Genomic DNA, 16,316 nt, shown 5'->3' on the forward strand with positions numbered 1-16,316 from the left:
CTTAAAAATCTAGTTCCATAAATAAATTATAGACTTCAACTACAAATATACTCATACTTATTTAACTTAAAAATCTAGTTCCATAAATAAATTATAGACTTCAATTACAAATATACTCATACTTATTTAACTTAAAAATCTAGTTCCATAAATAAATTATAGACTTCGATTACAAAATGTTAGGTTAAATAAAATTTTAGAATTTTATAGAGAAGCCCTCATGCAATCCTTGATCAATTTTATTTTGGCACCTTTGGACTTTATGTTTTTGATGAAGTATGAGGTGATGTATTAAATGGAGGGCATTTAAGGTATTTAATATTTTGACCAGAAATAATTGCAATTATGAAAATTGTAGGGGCCAATCTTAAAACCGAGACACTTCGGCATCAAGAAAGGATAGACCTAAAATTGAGCCGCAATCATGACCCTTCTGTTGCCACGTGTCAAAACTCCCATATTCCGGCAAGCCACGGATCCATCAAATCATGGAACACGTCATGCGTATTTCTATCCAGATATTTATTTAATTCAAAAATAAAAAAATATTATATTACATAAATAAAACTAGAGCTATCTAGAGAAGCTTATAAATATCACAAATCCGTTTGACTCCTTTCATTTTCTTTCCAATCCTGCTTTCTACCTCCAAAAGAAACCCATAGAAAAACATTGGAGATTCTTTCTGTTCATCTCCCGGATAACGACGAATTTGTAGATTCTAGACAGCGGAATTGTTAATTACAGTGAAGCGAAGTGAGGTTGCTTTTAATTTGCTGTGTATTTTCATCTACAGGTATGTTTTTCTCTCGATCTATTTAACTCTCGATCTATTTAAGTATGTAAATGATTCCTATTTAGCTATTAATTTCACGATCTTATGGAAACTTAAAATAATTCTGGTTATCAATATCTGAGTTGAAGAATAACACAGCATTGGCTTTTAATGGTGTAAGACTTTGGGAGCAAGAAAACTTCTGGAGTAAATAAAATTGAATTTTGCTTTTTTATTTAATATTAATAAATCGTAGCTAACTTCGGCACCAAGCAAATTTTCTTCATTTGGCTTTTTCTTAACCACTTGTTTCTTCAACCCATATATTAAATACCTGTGTGCTCATTTCTTGCTCTGTATTCAGAAACACACAAATGGTTAATTCTACTCAAGTTACTTCATCAATGGAGTCTTCCAGAAAAAGAAAATCAAGAACTAGACGCGAAGGCCCAAAGGGGGTAGCAGAAACTCTTGCGAAATGGAAGGAATACAACAAGAAGATCGATAAATTAGATGAAAAAGCTAAACCAACACGTAAAGTCCCTGCAAAAGGGTCAAAGAAAGGTTGCATGAAAGGTAAAGGAGGACCTGAGAACTCGAGGTGTAATTTCAGAGGTGTAAGACAACGAACATGGGGTAAATGGGTAGCTGAGATTCGAGAACCCAATAGAGGTAGTCGATTATGGCTTGGAACTTTCGGGTCAGCAGTTGAAGCTGCCCTAGCTTATGATGAAGCTGCCCGAGTCATGTATGGTCCTTGTGCTCGTCTCAATCTCCCAAACTGTCGAACCATGAGCGAGTATTATTCTGAATCAATGGTGGTTGCTAATGGTGCTTCAAGTTGCGACTCCACTACAACGTGTAGCCATTCTGAAGACTCCAAAAATGGGTCGGGTAGTCAAATAGTCAAAGATGATTGTGAATCGAATTGCAACGAATCTGGTAATCCGCCATTGATGACGACTGTTAAACAAGAAGTTGAAGATGAGGAAGATGGAAAAGATGTTAAAGTTAAGGAAGAACCTGATGAGATTGATTTTCAAAACGTTCATGTTGATCATGAGTTGTTTGATATGGAAGAGCTTCTAGAACTGATGGATCAAAAAAGTCCGGGTTCGAAACCCGACCCGGGGAACCAAGTGCATGATCAAGGTGGTGAAGTTGACCGGAGGAGTGCACCCTACTGGCGGCAGCAAGAGTTGCCGGAGGTTGGCAACCGGAGCAAGGGAGAAGATGGTGGTGGTGATTATGGGTTTGATTTTTTGATGCCCGGAAGACCCGAAGATTATAATTTTACATTAGATGATCTAGGGTTTGATTTAGGAGGTGATTTGGGTTTATAAGCGCTGTGAAAATAATTGTTAGATCGATGAGTAGTATTTATCAGGGAAAACATGTTCGTTCTGCTGACGTCATATGGAATTTTAGGGTAGTTGTAAGTTATGTGGTTCTTGGGAAAATGATAGTTCTATGTATTTTACAGGAACCTGTATAGTTAAAGATATGTAGATAACCCCGTATCGTACTTTAATCAAACAACAAGAGTAATATAATTAACTAGAGTTCTTTTTATTTATTTATTTATTAATTTTGTCTCCATTTATGGTGATCGGTTGAGTGCAAAAGATCTTGACAAAATACAATTAATTAAGTGGATAATGAACAATTTGTTTTCACTAATCAAATGGGTATAAAGTGTCGACTTTTTTCATATTGGTCTCGATTCTTGTTGCGGTGGTGTTGATTTGATTGTTGTTGCGGTGGTGTTGATGATATTCATTTGATGTAAAATTTGTTTATTTTATAAATATTAGTATATTAGTGTCCTTGGTATACCGGTACTTACGCATTTCAGGTTGATGGAATGATTATAGACTATCACGTTAAAGTGCTCGTGCAGTCGTTTGTAAACTGAAAAATAATAAAAATAGGAAAAAAGAAAAAGCGTTGTCTAAATGGATAAATATAAACACAGTCGTTTGTAAAATATATATTATTTTTAAAATAAAAGAAAAACATTGTCTAAATAGATAAAGTATAAGCACGTTAATGTGCTTGCTTGTAAAATAAAAATAAAAATAAAATAAAGTACAAAAATAAAATAAAACGTTAGGCTAACTGGATAAAATATAAACATGTTAATGTGCTCGTGCAAATTTGTCATAAAAAGTTAAATAAATAAATAAATAAAAACAATAGTTATATTGGTAAACACTACAGTAAAATAAGCCGCGTGTCACGGGATGACTCAATCACAATATGCCACTTAGTGTTTCTTTGATTAAGTTAGTCTTGAATCATTTTCTTACGATGTATTAACTACTAGGATAACAAGGGATGCAGTAACGAATGCTACGAAGTAAGAAAGAAAACTTTTATTATAGACTCGACTACTTTACAAGTCAACTTCCCAATGATTCTTATAAATGAAACATCCTTCCTATTTATAGGTACCTTACACCTACTCAAATAGAAGTTTCTAGGTACCAATCATTCTTGACTAATCTAGACTCTTCTTATTATATACATGGTCTTTACATGACTCTAGAATATGGTATACTTGTCTACGATGCTCTAGAAATCTCTAGGTCGTCCTGACATTATCCAAATCGTTCTTGTATGATCTAGTGTGTTCTAGATTGCTCCAAAGTCTTCCGGGTCGTTCTAGCTTTGTCTAGTGCCCTCTTGATTATTCTAGACCGGTCTCCTTTGTTCCACATATATCTGTAATATTCTAGCGTCTTCCAGGGTCTCGTAGAGCATTCTTGACTCTATGAGGACTTCTCGAGTATACTTGATCATGCCGGAGTTCCCTAGACGATCGTTGAATTTTCCAGAAACTTGGTCCGTGACACCCTCCCCCACTCAAACCCTAGACGTCCACGTCAATTCTTCTTGTATAACGATATTTCAAGTGAGGTGTCACTTGTGTTCTTACTTCCTTGCCTGTTTTGGATCTTTTTGTAGCCTCATGGAATATCAGACCAATTTTCAACGTTGATCGCGACCCTATCTTACATCAACATGTGTTGATACCTTGAACTACATTGTTTGGTCTCACATACTTCTTGATTCAATCATTACGATTACTAGTCGCTTGCGAATTATGTTCCTTCTTTTAACTTAGGGTATTGTTCCGTATCTTCACGACTTTTTAAAGGTCTTTGTTAAACTTCATAGTCGATAACGTTCGAGACCTTGTTATACTCCTTTCTAGAGGTACTATGTGAATGATTGTACCTTTAGTAATACGCATAGTGTTATCACTTTCGAACGACCATAGACATACTTCTTCTAGGAATTCCATTCCTAATACCATGTTGTAGTCATCTATGGGTACGACTACCAAGTCAATGATGCCTTCCCATTCTGGGATTTTCATGGGCACTCCACGTGAAACTCGTAGGATAGGATTGGATGGAGAATTGACAACCTTCAAGTGGCCTTCTTCATTCATGTAGTAAATCCCCAATCTCTTTACTTCGTTTTCAGAAAGGAAGTTGTGAGTCGCACCTGAATCTATTAGCGTGTAACACCGTGAATTTCAAAATAATTTTTCGCATAATATAAAAACATTTTCATTTAATTTTCATAAAACATCAAGTTTAAAACTCCAATCCATATCATACAAAATCCCAAGATCACATATCATAAAAATCCCATGCGTGTGTACAGATCAAGCCGGCGCCTTCCCACGGTCATCACTAGTACCTGAAACAAACAACACTAACACTGTAAGCACAAAGCTTAGTGAGTTCCCCAAAATACCACACATAACACATATTAGCCACTCGAGGCTATGACTCTGTGGGTCCGTAGACCCTACTCTGTGAACCCACTGGTTCTAATTCTGGGAACCTTCCGGTTCCAACTCTGTAAACATGCACAACATAAATCACATAGAAATAATACAGTACAACACATAACATACATATAGCATACAAATACTCTGTCACATAACTCTGATTACCTACTCAAGGTAAAGTATAGTGAGAAGACTCACCTCGCGTATCTCGATAACTCGCAAATCCCGGAAATCACTCGCGCTCGATCCTCCGAGCTATAATCCTCCTATAACACAGTATACCTCTAATTAACATTTTCTCAACTAAGGTTGACTACCCCCATCAAGTCAACACTGGTCAACTCTGGTCAACGGTCAACTTTGACCGGACTCAGCGAGTGCACTAAAGCGACTCGGCGAGTCTATACGTGTTCAGTGACTCCCTAGGATCCTCTTTTGACACGTCGAGTACTCCACTGACTCGACAAGTTCCACCTGGCATGAATCGCGGGGCCACCACGACTCAACTCGCCGAGTCTCAAGAACAACTCGGCGAGTTCCAGCTCGACTCAGTCCACCTGTCAACCCTCTCTAACTCTCCCTGACTCACTGAGTCAACCCTTAACTCGGCAAGACCACTCGCTGAGTGGTTAAGGACAATCTTCATGCTACTCGCCGAGTCTGTTCTTCGGACTCGGCGAGTCCATGCCATGCATCAACTCAATCTCGCTTCTGAGGTCAGATCCGCTCCAACAACTCATAGATCTGGCCCTCCCAAGCACATTCATCACGTAAAGTCACAGTCTTGGCTACCATGCAACGCCTACAAGGATTCTTTTGAAGAAATGACCTCTAAAATGGCAACCTAAGTCTCCAACTCAAAAGGAAAGGCATAAAGCATGGCATTTGGGACTCTCTGCACCTACTAAGCTCCAGATCTAGGTACCATATCCCCATGGGACCTCTCATACTCCAAATACAAGGCAAACAAGGCATGAAGAAACCCTAGATTTGACCATATCAAGAAAAAACATGAGAATAAGCTCTGAATGTTACCTCAAATAGCTTCTTCTGCTGAAATGGGAGTAGATCCAAGCTCCCCAACTCTTATAGTTTGGCCTTCCTCTTCCTTTCTTGCAATTACACACAAAAATGGTGAATAATGGCCTCTTATCTCACTCACAAGAACTCTCAACTGCTCTGGTGCTCTCAAGGTCGAAGGTAGCCGCAATGGAGGGGTTTAAGGTCCTTTAAATAGGGCTCAAGGCCGGGAAATTAGGGTTTCATTAAACAGCGCAGACTCGCCGAGTCCAGGTGCGAACCCGCGTCCAAATCCGCGATCATACTCGGCGAGTCTAGGCTCCAACTCGCCGAGTCTCCTTACAAATTAACAAAATAAATAAATGAATAATACCTGGGAATCCGGGCTGTTACATAGCGCCTTGATATTTCCTCCATTCATCTTGGCTTTGACTAGCATGAGACATCCTACCTTAGAACCACTCCCTTTCGATTCCTTTGTCTCGTCTTTTGCCATAGAGTTTAGAAGTCGCATGGAACTCATGCCAGCTTCTTTTTTTTCTTCTTCTTCTTGCAACACCATCGCAAAAAATGTCTTTTTCTTCAGACAGTATCAGATCAATTGAGGACCATCACACAAGTAGCACTTGATCTCCTTCTGTTCTTCTCTTTGGTATCTTCCTTTGATTGCTTTTCATTTCGTATTCAAAGGTTGGGGTGTGTCTTGTTTTGGTTCCGGTTCTGACATAGTTTGTTCTCCTTCACTATTCTTCTTAACCGTGCTTTCTCTTCGAAATTCCATTAGATATTCTGCCACGGTGATAGCTCTGTCGATGTCTCTAACATTTCTCCCCTTGAGCTCATTATAAGCCCAAGATTGTAGTCCATCCATGAAATAAAAAAGTTTGTTTTTCTCTTGCATGTCGGGTAATTCTAGCATCAAGCTCGTGAACTTGACTATGTAGTCTCGGATGGATCCACTATGCTTTAGCCCACGAAGTTTCTTTATCGCTATGTCTTCGGTATTATGTGGGCATAATTGTCTCTTAAGTTGCCTCTTGAACTCCTCCCAGGTGTCTATGGTGTATAAGCCTTTCTCAATGTCTCTATGCTTCCTTCTCTACTATAGAGTTTCGCTTTCGCATAGATAAAGGACGGCCATATCGACCTTTGTGACAACCCAAAAATTTCCGTTAGTTTTAACGTCAAAATTAATTACGTCAAAAAATAGCCAAATTTATCCCGAAAATATTTTTGACCGGATTTAAACCCGTTGGAATATTGTAATTAATATTCGTCAAACGAAAATAAAAACACATAAATTATCTTTCCATTTATTTGGGAAAAGTTTATTTTTATTTGTGGCCATTTAACCGGATAAACATTTTAAACCTCGTTAAACATAAGTATCGGGTAGTCGTGTACCGGGTACAACACCCAAGCCCTATATAAGGGTGGGTTGACACTCCTTAGAAGCCTTTTCCCACCTTAGACTCTCTCTCTTTACTTTCTTTCTCTCCACAAACAGGTTTTGGTAAAAAAATCGCCCCTCTGAGCCTCAAATCGGTAAGTAAACCTTCCTAGCTTGTTATCTAACTTATCTAGCTTGCAAATTCGTGACTTAATCATCCAAAAACCCCAAGAACATGAGTTTACGGTCTTGGGAGCCTCCCAAAACCGTAAACCCCTTTGGAAGTGGGTTTGATGCCCAAAAACCCTCCCAAACACTTCTCATGCTTAATAATGGCTTAGAGGCTTACACGAAAGGACTTAGAACACCAAAATCGGACCAAATGGGGGGTAAACATGAGTTTACGGTCTAAGAACATCCTTAGACTGTAAACCTATATTCATAGACCATAAACACCTTTTAAGGTGTTAAACTACCCCTCAAACACATCCAAGGGCTTCCATGAACTTCTTTGAGTGCATAGAACCTTATTTTCCTTCATTATATGCACCAAAGCATACAAAAATATGTCACACTTGAGTTTACGGCCCAAGAAGGTTCTTGGACCGTAAACACCCATTCTTAGACCATAAACACCCCCAAAGGGTGTTAAAGTGCCCTTAACACTTTGTATGGCTTGGAATTGGACCTAGAACTTCGTATGCTTAACCTACAACCACAAAAACACATGATTTATGGACTAACATGAGTTTACTGCCGTAAACTCATGTGTTTAAGGTAGTAAACTCCCCAAGAACATCTTCTTAGACCGTAACACCTTTCCAAGGTGTTTAAGTGCCCTAAACACCTTCCTAAGCTCCTAAAAGTGACTAGAACCTTACATGCATGAGTTAGAACCACCAAACAACAAGAGGAGTGGGCTAACATGAGTTTACGACCGTAAAATCATGTGTTTACGGCCGTAAACTCCTCAAGGAGAGGTCATGAACCGTAAACCCCCTAAAATGGCCCATTTGGAGCCTAAACCATTTCCTATGCCCTAGAATTGAACCTAGCCTAATACCACAAGTGTTATAAGACCTTAATGCATCAAAGAACACACCACCCTTGATTTTACGGCCATAAAATCATGGGGACAAGGTCTTGGGGCCGTAAACTCTATAAAGAGTTTACTCTTGAAGAGTAATCAAGCTCCCTATCTAGGCCATACACACCCTTATATGTTACCCGGGACACTCCTAACACTTGACTAAAGTGTTTTCCGCATTTTAGGATGCGTATACGTGTTTAAATTAGTATTATATTTACTAAATGTATGTAAACATATGTTATCATATGTTAATAGGTCACTAAGTGTGTTCAAGTGTTTACTTGACACCGAGCACCCAACCGGCACTTTCGTTCGATCCGCTTACAACAGGTGAGTTCATACCCTTGAATTAACCTTTTAAATGTTTTTACATGCTTTTATTGGGGGGGGGGGGAATACAAGTTAAAACATGCCAGTTATCATATCAATCACATGTGATTGATAACCCGCATGCACAAGGATTTATTACACTGTCAACTGTTTTACCAAGTATGAGACTGTAAATGGTTTTCCAAAACGTCTTTACTTGTTCAAATCTTTTCTCAAATTGTCTCTCGCGCTGTATGTTTTACTTCGGATTCAGTTACAACAGCATTTTAAACAAAGGTTTTCTTTACCTATAATGTTTTATCAAAGTTTCATTCAAAACTTGTTTATGAAAGGTTGTCAAAGGATTTCTAAAGGTTTTCAAACTTATTTTACAAAAGAATACCAAGTCGTGATTTTCTGAAGTGTAAAGGTTTTCCAAAGTTTTCATCAAAGTTTTCTTCCGTGTTTTTATACACCTACTTCGTTAGATACTACTGCTTCGTTATACTTCTACTAGTTAATGCTCCTACTTAGTTAAATGCTACTACTTTGTTAACACTTCTACTTATTAACGCTTCTACTTGTTAACGCTCCTACTTTGTAAACGCTGCTACTTATTAACGCCTCCACTTTGTTAACGCTCCTACTTCGTGAAACGCTCCTACTTATTAACGCCTCCACTTTGTTAACGCTCCTACTTCGTGAAACGCTCCTACTTATTAACGCTTCTACTTTGTTAATGTTTCTACTTCGTTAAATGTTTCTACTTAGTTAAATGCATGCCTGTACTTGTATAGTTATATAAATAATGTTTAAAGGACTTAGGAAGGCTAGTTCGCCCTATTTCCTTTTCCTCGTTTGGATGTGGTCTGGTGGGATCGGATATCCGTTCGAAGGTCGTTTAACCATTAATTATATATCATGTATACATGTATAGACATGAAGGTTTACATCGGTCAGTTTATTTGTGAGTCTCTATCATTAGCCCAATATTTACATCAGAACTCACTATACGAGATGCATCTTCAGGACACGACCTTCTCCGTTGTCAAGTTGGTAACCAGAGTCTCCTGTAGGGAGAGCGGGCATTGTGTGTATAGATCTATACGGGATTGACACCCCCACACCCTAACTGCTAGCTACAGTCCACGGCCTACCAAGCCAAGGGGTGACAAATGTCACATTCTTTCCGACGCTTGCAGGGCGTCAAGTTCTCTAGTGTCTATCAGTATGGTTACGAGTATCTCGGGGTTACCTTATAATTCATGGCCTTAAGGTAACGGGAATTAACACTGTATTTCTGAAACAACACTCTTAAGATCACTCTTTGTTTTAGACCTTGCTAGATGTATCATTAAATTGATACTGTCTGGGGTATGTGTTTCTTTGTTTTAGACCTTGCTAGACGTATCATTCATTTGATACTGTCTGGGGTATGTGTTCACTGTTTTTAGACCTTGCTAGACGTATCATTCGTTTGATACTGTCTGGGGTCTGTGTTCACTGTTTTAGACCTTGCTAGCTGTATCTTTCATTTGATATCGTCTGGGGTCTGTGTCTCCTTTTGTTAGACTAAGCCAGGCGTGTCGTTCATTCAATACTCTCCTGGAGTCTATGATTTCTTTGCCTTAGTCAGCAGTATCTTCTTCTGAGGCATATGTTATTTTCCCTTGTATTTTACTAGTGATATTCGTCTACTTCCTTTAAAGTAAAATACCGTATTTTGGTAATGATAATATTTTAGGGAAATTCTCTTTAAAACATAACACTGTCGGGTCTTGGTAGAAGACTGTTTTTATTCAGAAAATATAGGATTTTCTGGAAAGGACTCTAATACACCGTTGACTCTAAACTACTACTTTTTATAAAGTTATTTGAATAAAATGACACTAAATACTTATGAACTCACCAACATTTATAAAAATGCTGATACTCGCTTTCAAATAACTTGTATTCTCAAGTCAGCAATAGACAGGTACATCCCAGGAGCTTTTGGTGAAGACAATTAGTACCAAGCTGCACCTATATTATTACTTGTATTACTTTAATGTCTCTATGAAATGTAAACCATGTAAAACTATTACTATTAATGCAATGGTTGTTGTACTTTGATTAATATACCGCATATGTTGTGATACTTGACGTGACGTCATCCACCCCAGAACGTTTCTGCCGTTCCGGTTTTGGGGTGTGACAACCTTCGTCTTGTCGTCTGTCACTCGGATAGCATTGAAGTAGCATTCCATCAACCAAAAGAATTCGTCAAGTTCTTTGGGGTCACGTTTACCTCCATAATTCAACGGTTTGGGTGCCTCTATGTATGGTTTCGTCTTTGTAACAGCTCCTCCGACTATCGCTGCTTTACACAGGTTTAGTTCAGATTCTAATGCAGCTACCTTCTCACGATATTAGTTTCACAATGTGTTGATCAATTCAAAGAATTCTTCTTTGATGATGCTGATGGACTCCTTCATTCCATCACTTGTGTCCCTTATATTGTTAACGGACTGATCCACGATATCCTTCCACTCAAGGATCTCACAGATGCTAATCTCAAACTTGGTAAGCTTGTTCTCTAAGTTCGACAAGGTATCTACTAATTGTTCCCTCTTCTTGGACTTCCTTCCTTTCTCCTCAAAAACAGGGGGAATCTTAGCTACAACACTTCTTCCTTCCATTGCTACGATCTCTTGTTCGTACGAACTTAGGCTCTGATACCACGTGCCACGGGATGACTCAATCACCATGTGCCACTTAGTGTTTCTTCGAATAATTCAAGCTTGGAACACTTCCTTACGATCTACTAATGACTAGGACAACAAGAGATGCGATAAGGAAGGATACGATGTAAGAAAGAAAGCTTCTATTATAGACTCGACTACTTTACAAGGCAACTTCCCAATGATTCTTACAAATGAGACATCCTTCCTATTTATAGGTACCTTACACCTCGTCAAATGGAAATTTCTAGGTACCAATGGTTCTTGACTAATCTAGACTCTTCTTTTTATATGCATGATCTTTACAAGACTCTAGAATATGATATACTTGCCTAGAATGCTCTAGAAATCTCTAGGTCGTCCCGACATTATACAAATCACTCTTGGATGATCTAGCGTGTTCTAGATCGTTCCAAAGTCTTCCGAGTCGTTCTAGCATTGTCTAGTGCCCTCTTGATTATTTCGGATCGTTCTCCTTTGTTCCACAAACATCTATAATATTTTAGCATCTTCTAGGGTCTCGTAGAGCATTCTTAATCTCTCCCGAGACTTCTCGAGTATACTTGATCATGCTGGAGTTCTCTAGACGATCGTGAAATTTTCCAAAAACTTGGTCCGTGACATGTGGCTTGGAATGTGGTTAAGTTGTCTGGCTTGATCTAATAATCATTTTAGGCTTTAGGTTAAGGAGAATGGTAACACTTCTAACATTTTGTCATATCAAGATTTTTTTGTGTCATTTTATTTTTAACCATTTAGCACCTAATCTTAGTAGTTGGTAGGGAATGGTAATTCTCCTAGCACTCCATTTTTTTATTTTCTTTTGACAAAACTGCAAAAATGGTCCATGTAATTTCTCATTCTGTGTGGTTAAGGTCCAAACATTTGAAAAGTTATAGATTTGGTCATTTTCAACAAATTTTGTTGTGGTTCTGGTCCCTCTTCTGTTAACTTTAATAACATGACTGTTAATTTTTTTTAAAATGACTATTTTACCTCTAGGGACTGCTTCTGCAGCCTAACTACAAGGACCATTTCTACATATATTTCTTTTATTTTTATTGAATTATTATATATTAATAAATTTTATTTTTAATATATACTATTTATATATTAATAAATATTGTTTAATTGGAATATTAATTTTTTTTTAATTTCTTTGTTAGCGGATATTTTAATTGAAATATTATATATGAGTAAATATTATTTTTAATATACAATATTTATTTATATTAATAAATATTATTATATTGAATTATTAATTTATTTTAGTTAATTTTGTTTATTGGAGTAATTCTTTTTATTGGATTATTATATATTAATAAATATTATTTTTAATTTATAATATTTATATCATAATAAATATAACATTATCATATTATTAATTTCTTTTAGTTAATTTTTGAACTTCTTTTTTGGATTATTTTTTTTATTGAAATATTAATTTTAATTTATTATTTTTTATATAATAAATATTATTTTGTTGTATTATTAGTTTATTAGTTTATTTTTAATGCATACTATTAACTATTTTTAATTTTATTCGTTCCACCACAAAATTGTCGGAATACACAAAAGCACCGCCTACTCATCAACAAAAATCATCGGGTTCACTCTCAAAAACCTTTATCGGAGGTCCGACGTAAACTCTATTAACCTTTTCCACCCAACGTCCCTGGTAGCCACCTACGACAACCTCTTTACAATCCGAATGAACCCTCCATATCTCACATAATGCGCAACAAACTCTTATAAACATTAAAAGTGGCGGCGATCATCGGGTGATGATAGTGGTGTTATCGCAGGTGACTATCGTCATCATTGGTTGGAAAAAGTTGGTGAGTTTCTATCCGACTTCCGATGAAGATGTTTTGTGGTGATCCTGACGATTTTCGATGATGAGAGGCAACGCTTTTGCGTATTCTGACAACTTTGTGGTAGAACTAATAAAATTAAACAGAATTAATAGTATCTTAAAAATAAACTAATAAACTAATAATCCAACAAAATAATATTTATTATATAAAAAATAATAAATTAAAAATAATATTCCAATAAAAAAGAAATAATCCAAAAAAAGAGTTAAAAAAATAACTAAAAAAAATTAATAATATGATAATGTTATATCTATTAGGATAAAAATGTTATAAATTAAAAATAAAATTTATTAATATATACTAATCCAATAAAAAATTACTCCAATAAAAAAATTAATTAAAACAAATTAATAATCGAATATAATAAGATTTATTAATATGTAAATATTATATATTCAGAATAATATTTATTCATATATAATAATCCAATTAAAATATTTGATAACAAAGAAATTAAAAAAAATTAATTAAAAGAAATTAATAATCCAATTAACAATATTTATTAATATATAAATAGTATATATTAAAAATAACATTTATTAATATATAATAATTTAATAAAAATAAGACAAAATTGCAAAAATGGTCCCTGTGGTATGCATTTTTTTGGGGTTTTAGTCCAAACCCTGACTTTTTTTTTGGTTTCGTGGTCATTTTTAGCTAGTTTTATTGCGGATTTGGTCCCTCGGTAAACTGAAATGACTTTAATACCCTTGGGTATTTATTTTCTATTTCTAAATTCATTTTTTGAAGGTTTTATAATTATTTATTCATTTTAATAATTAAAAAATAGAAGGTCTCTCTCTCTCTCTCTCTCTCTCTCTCTCTCTCTCCGTTGCTTTTCATCAGAACTCATTTCGAATAAAAAAATGCCATACAAAACCCAGGTAGAAGATAGTGAATTCAAATTCATTTATGACTTGGAAATTCTCTTCTTCTCTGTTTCTCGCTCCCTGTATCTCACCCCCATGAAGGAGTTTATGGGGTTTGAATCAGTGAGTTTCAGAAGGCAATAGAAGATCGCGAAGGCAATCGAACCCCCACAGGGTCCGAACAAAACCCTCCTCCCCTAACCCCTCTACTTAAACCCCTTTTCGATTTAATGCCTCCCTCTTCTCTATTCATTTTTTTGTATCTAATCTTTTTTCATCTCGATTCAATGATTTGATGGGTCTGGATGGATGCTTATGGTGGAGGTGGTGGATTTGTATCTTTGTTGTAGGTTTTATAGTCTAGATATGGTGATGAAGACTAGGTAGGGAAGAGGATGGAGTGGGGCTGTTTGAGGACCAGATTGAGTTCAATTCATACAAGGATAACACATGTGAAGATCAACTGTGACAATCTATGAACAAATCTTACATTGCAGTAAGAAAAACAAACACTATTATTATCTTCTTTCTGATGTGAATAAGGTTCTTGTTGCATCTTCTTATACCCTTAAACCATTCATGGAAATGGTTTAGCTTTAAAGTTGAAAGAATAGAGAATTGAATGATGTAAGAAAAAAGGACGTGAAAGATTACTCAGTAAAGATGCAACCCATGAACATAAAGTATGGTTGATGCCCACCAAGTGTTTGATCTTTTGTCTGAATGATCTTTCCATGCCGCAACTTGTAGTTCTTAGTTATGTTCATTGATTTTCAGTAATTTGGCTTCACAAATTTCTATTTAAGCCATCAATTTGGCATTTAAAATTCTTGAAGCAAGTCGTTAAAGTCCCTAAATCAAAAATGGGTGGTGGTGCCGTGAGAATGGCTTCCAGGAGGGAGAGAGAAAGAGAGAGAGAGAGAGAGAGAGAACCTATCTTTATTTAATATATAAAAATACTTATACAAAAAGGAAAATATAAAATAAATCTATTAAGGGTAATTTAGTTATTTTAATTTTACGAGGGACCAAATCTACATACAAACATGGTCAAAAGGACCAAGAAGCCAAAAAAGTCGGGGTTTGGACTAAAACCGCAAAAAAATGCATACCACAGTGACCATTTTTGCAGTTTTGACTAAAATTATAAAGAATATATGTAGAATTGTCGTTGTAGTTTGGTAGCACAAATGGTCCCTGAGGGTAAAATAATCATTTTAAAAAAGTTAACAAAGCTATTAAAGTTAACAGAAAAGAGACAAAAACCACAATAAAACGTGCTCAAAATGACCAAATCTACAACTTTTCAAAGGTTTGAACCTTAGCCGCATAAAATGAGAAACCACATGGACCATTTTTTGTAGTTTTGACTTTTCTTTTTTCTAATTTAATTAAATTACTTTATTTTAATATACAAACATTTTTGTGCACAAATATTAAACACATTTTTTTTAAACCACAAACAATTAATATAATATAAATTATATTTTTTAAAACACAAACATTTCATATTAAATTAAAAAGGTTACAATAAATTAAAACTTAAGATACCTAAAAACACGATTTAATAATTCAAACCACGACACACATGAATTAACACCGACATACACGATTTAATACCTAGGAATACGACTTAATACATAAAAAACACACTAAAGCAACGAGTCTTCCTCCGAATACTGGCCTTCCAATTCATCTTTCGGTAACATATTTAGATCAAGATTGTGCATCATCCAAAGATGATTGGTCAAATGGCGGCGAAGATCAGTATGGATTACTGCACAGTGAATTATCCTCATTCTTTGTAACCATTCTTGACCACCATATTCTAGTGGTTGTGTCTCTGAGATGACTTCATTCTCGTGATACACACATATCGCATTTTATTGATGTTCTATTATCATATTATGTAATATGATACATGTATACATCAACTTTGTCATAGTACAAATATCACAAAACATGGATGCTTTTGCAACTATCTACCAATGCTTGTTAAGTGCTCCAAACACTCATTCGATATCTTTTCTTGATAATTGGACTCTCTTAAATTTGAACCTCTAAGGGTCATCCAGACATGAAAACCTTTTAACGATAACAGAAAGGTCAGGATAGATCCCAACCACAAGATAGTACCCAAATTTGTATTCCGTTCCTCGGAGTACAGATGGCGAATCTGGGGTAGTACCGTGATACACCTTGTTGAATATTGGTGAGTTATTGAGAATATTAATATCATTAAGCAAACTGGCACTACTGAAAAAAGCATGTCAGATCTACAAAGCTTGTGAGGCTACAACTTCAAGTACGACCGTGGGATAATGATAATTGCCCTTTGTGTATTGTCCTTGATATTCATTAGGACACACATTCCATCTCCAATGCCTGCAATCTAAACTTACTAACATCCCACGCAAACCACACACATTTCCATGATGAGCATACAACTTTTGTATGT

The 16,316-nt window shown here is 36.0% G+C and overlaps 1 protein-coding gene across 1 annotated transcript; it reads left to right on the forward strand.

The window, feature by feature from the left end:
- The first annotated feature begins 618 nt into the window (after window positions 1-618).
- LOC145076631 (dehydration-responsive element-binding protein 2C-like) lies at window positions 619-2,347 on the forward strand. The gene is made up of 2 exons (XM_079022442.1): window positions 619-796; window positions 1,140-2,347. The coding sequence occupies exon 2, from the start codon at window positions 1,150-1,152 to the stop codon at window positions 2,116-2,118; it is 969 nt and encodes a 322-aa protein (XP_078878568.1). The 5' UTR covers window positions 619-796; window positions 1,140-1,149; the 3' UTR covers window positions 2,119-2,347.
- The last annotated feature ends 13,969 nt before the right edge of the window (window positions 2,348-16,316 follow it).

Source organism: Lactuca serriola, chromosome 9, assembly GCF_051521515.1.
Source record: "Lactuca serriola cultivar US96UC23 chromosome 9, Lser_US96UC23_V15, whole genome shotgun sequence".
NCBI classification, from domain to species: domain Eukaryota; kingdom Viridiplantae; phylum Streptophyta; class Magnoliopsida; order Asterales; family Asteraceae; genus Lactuca; species Lactuca serriola.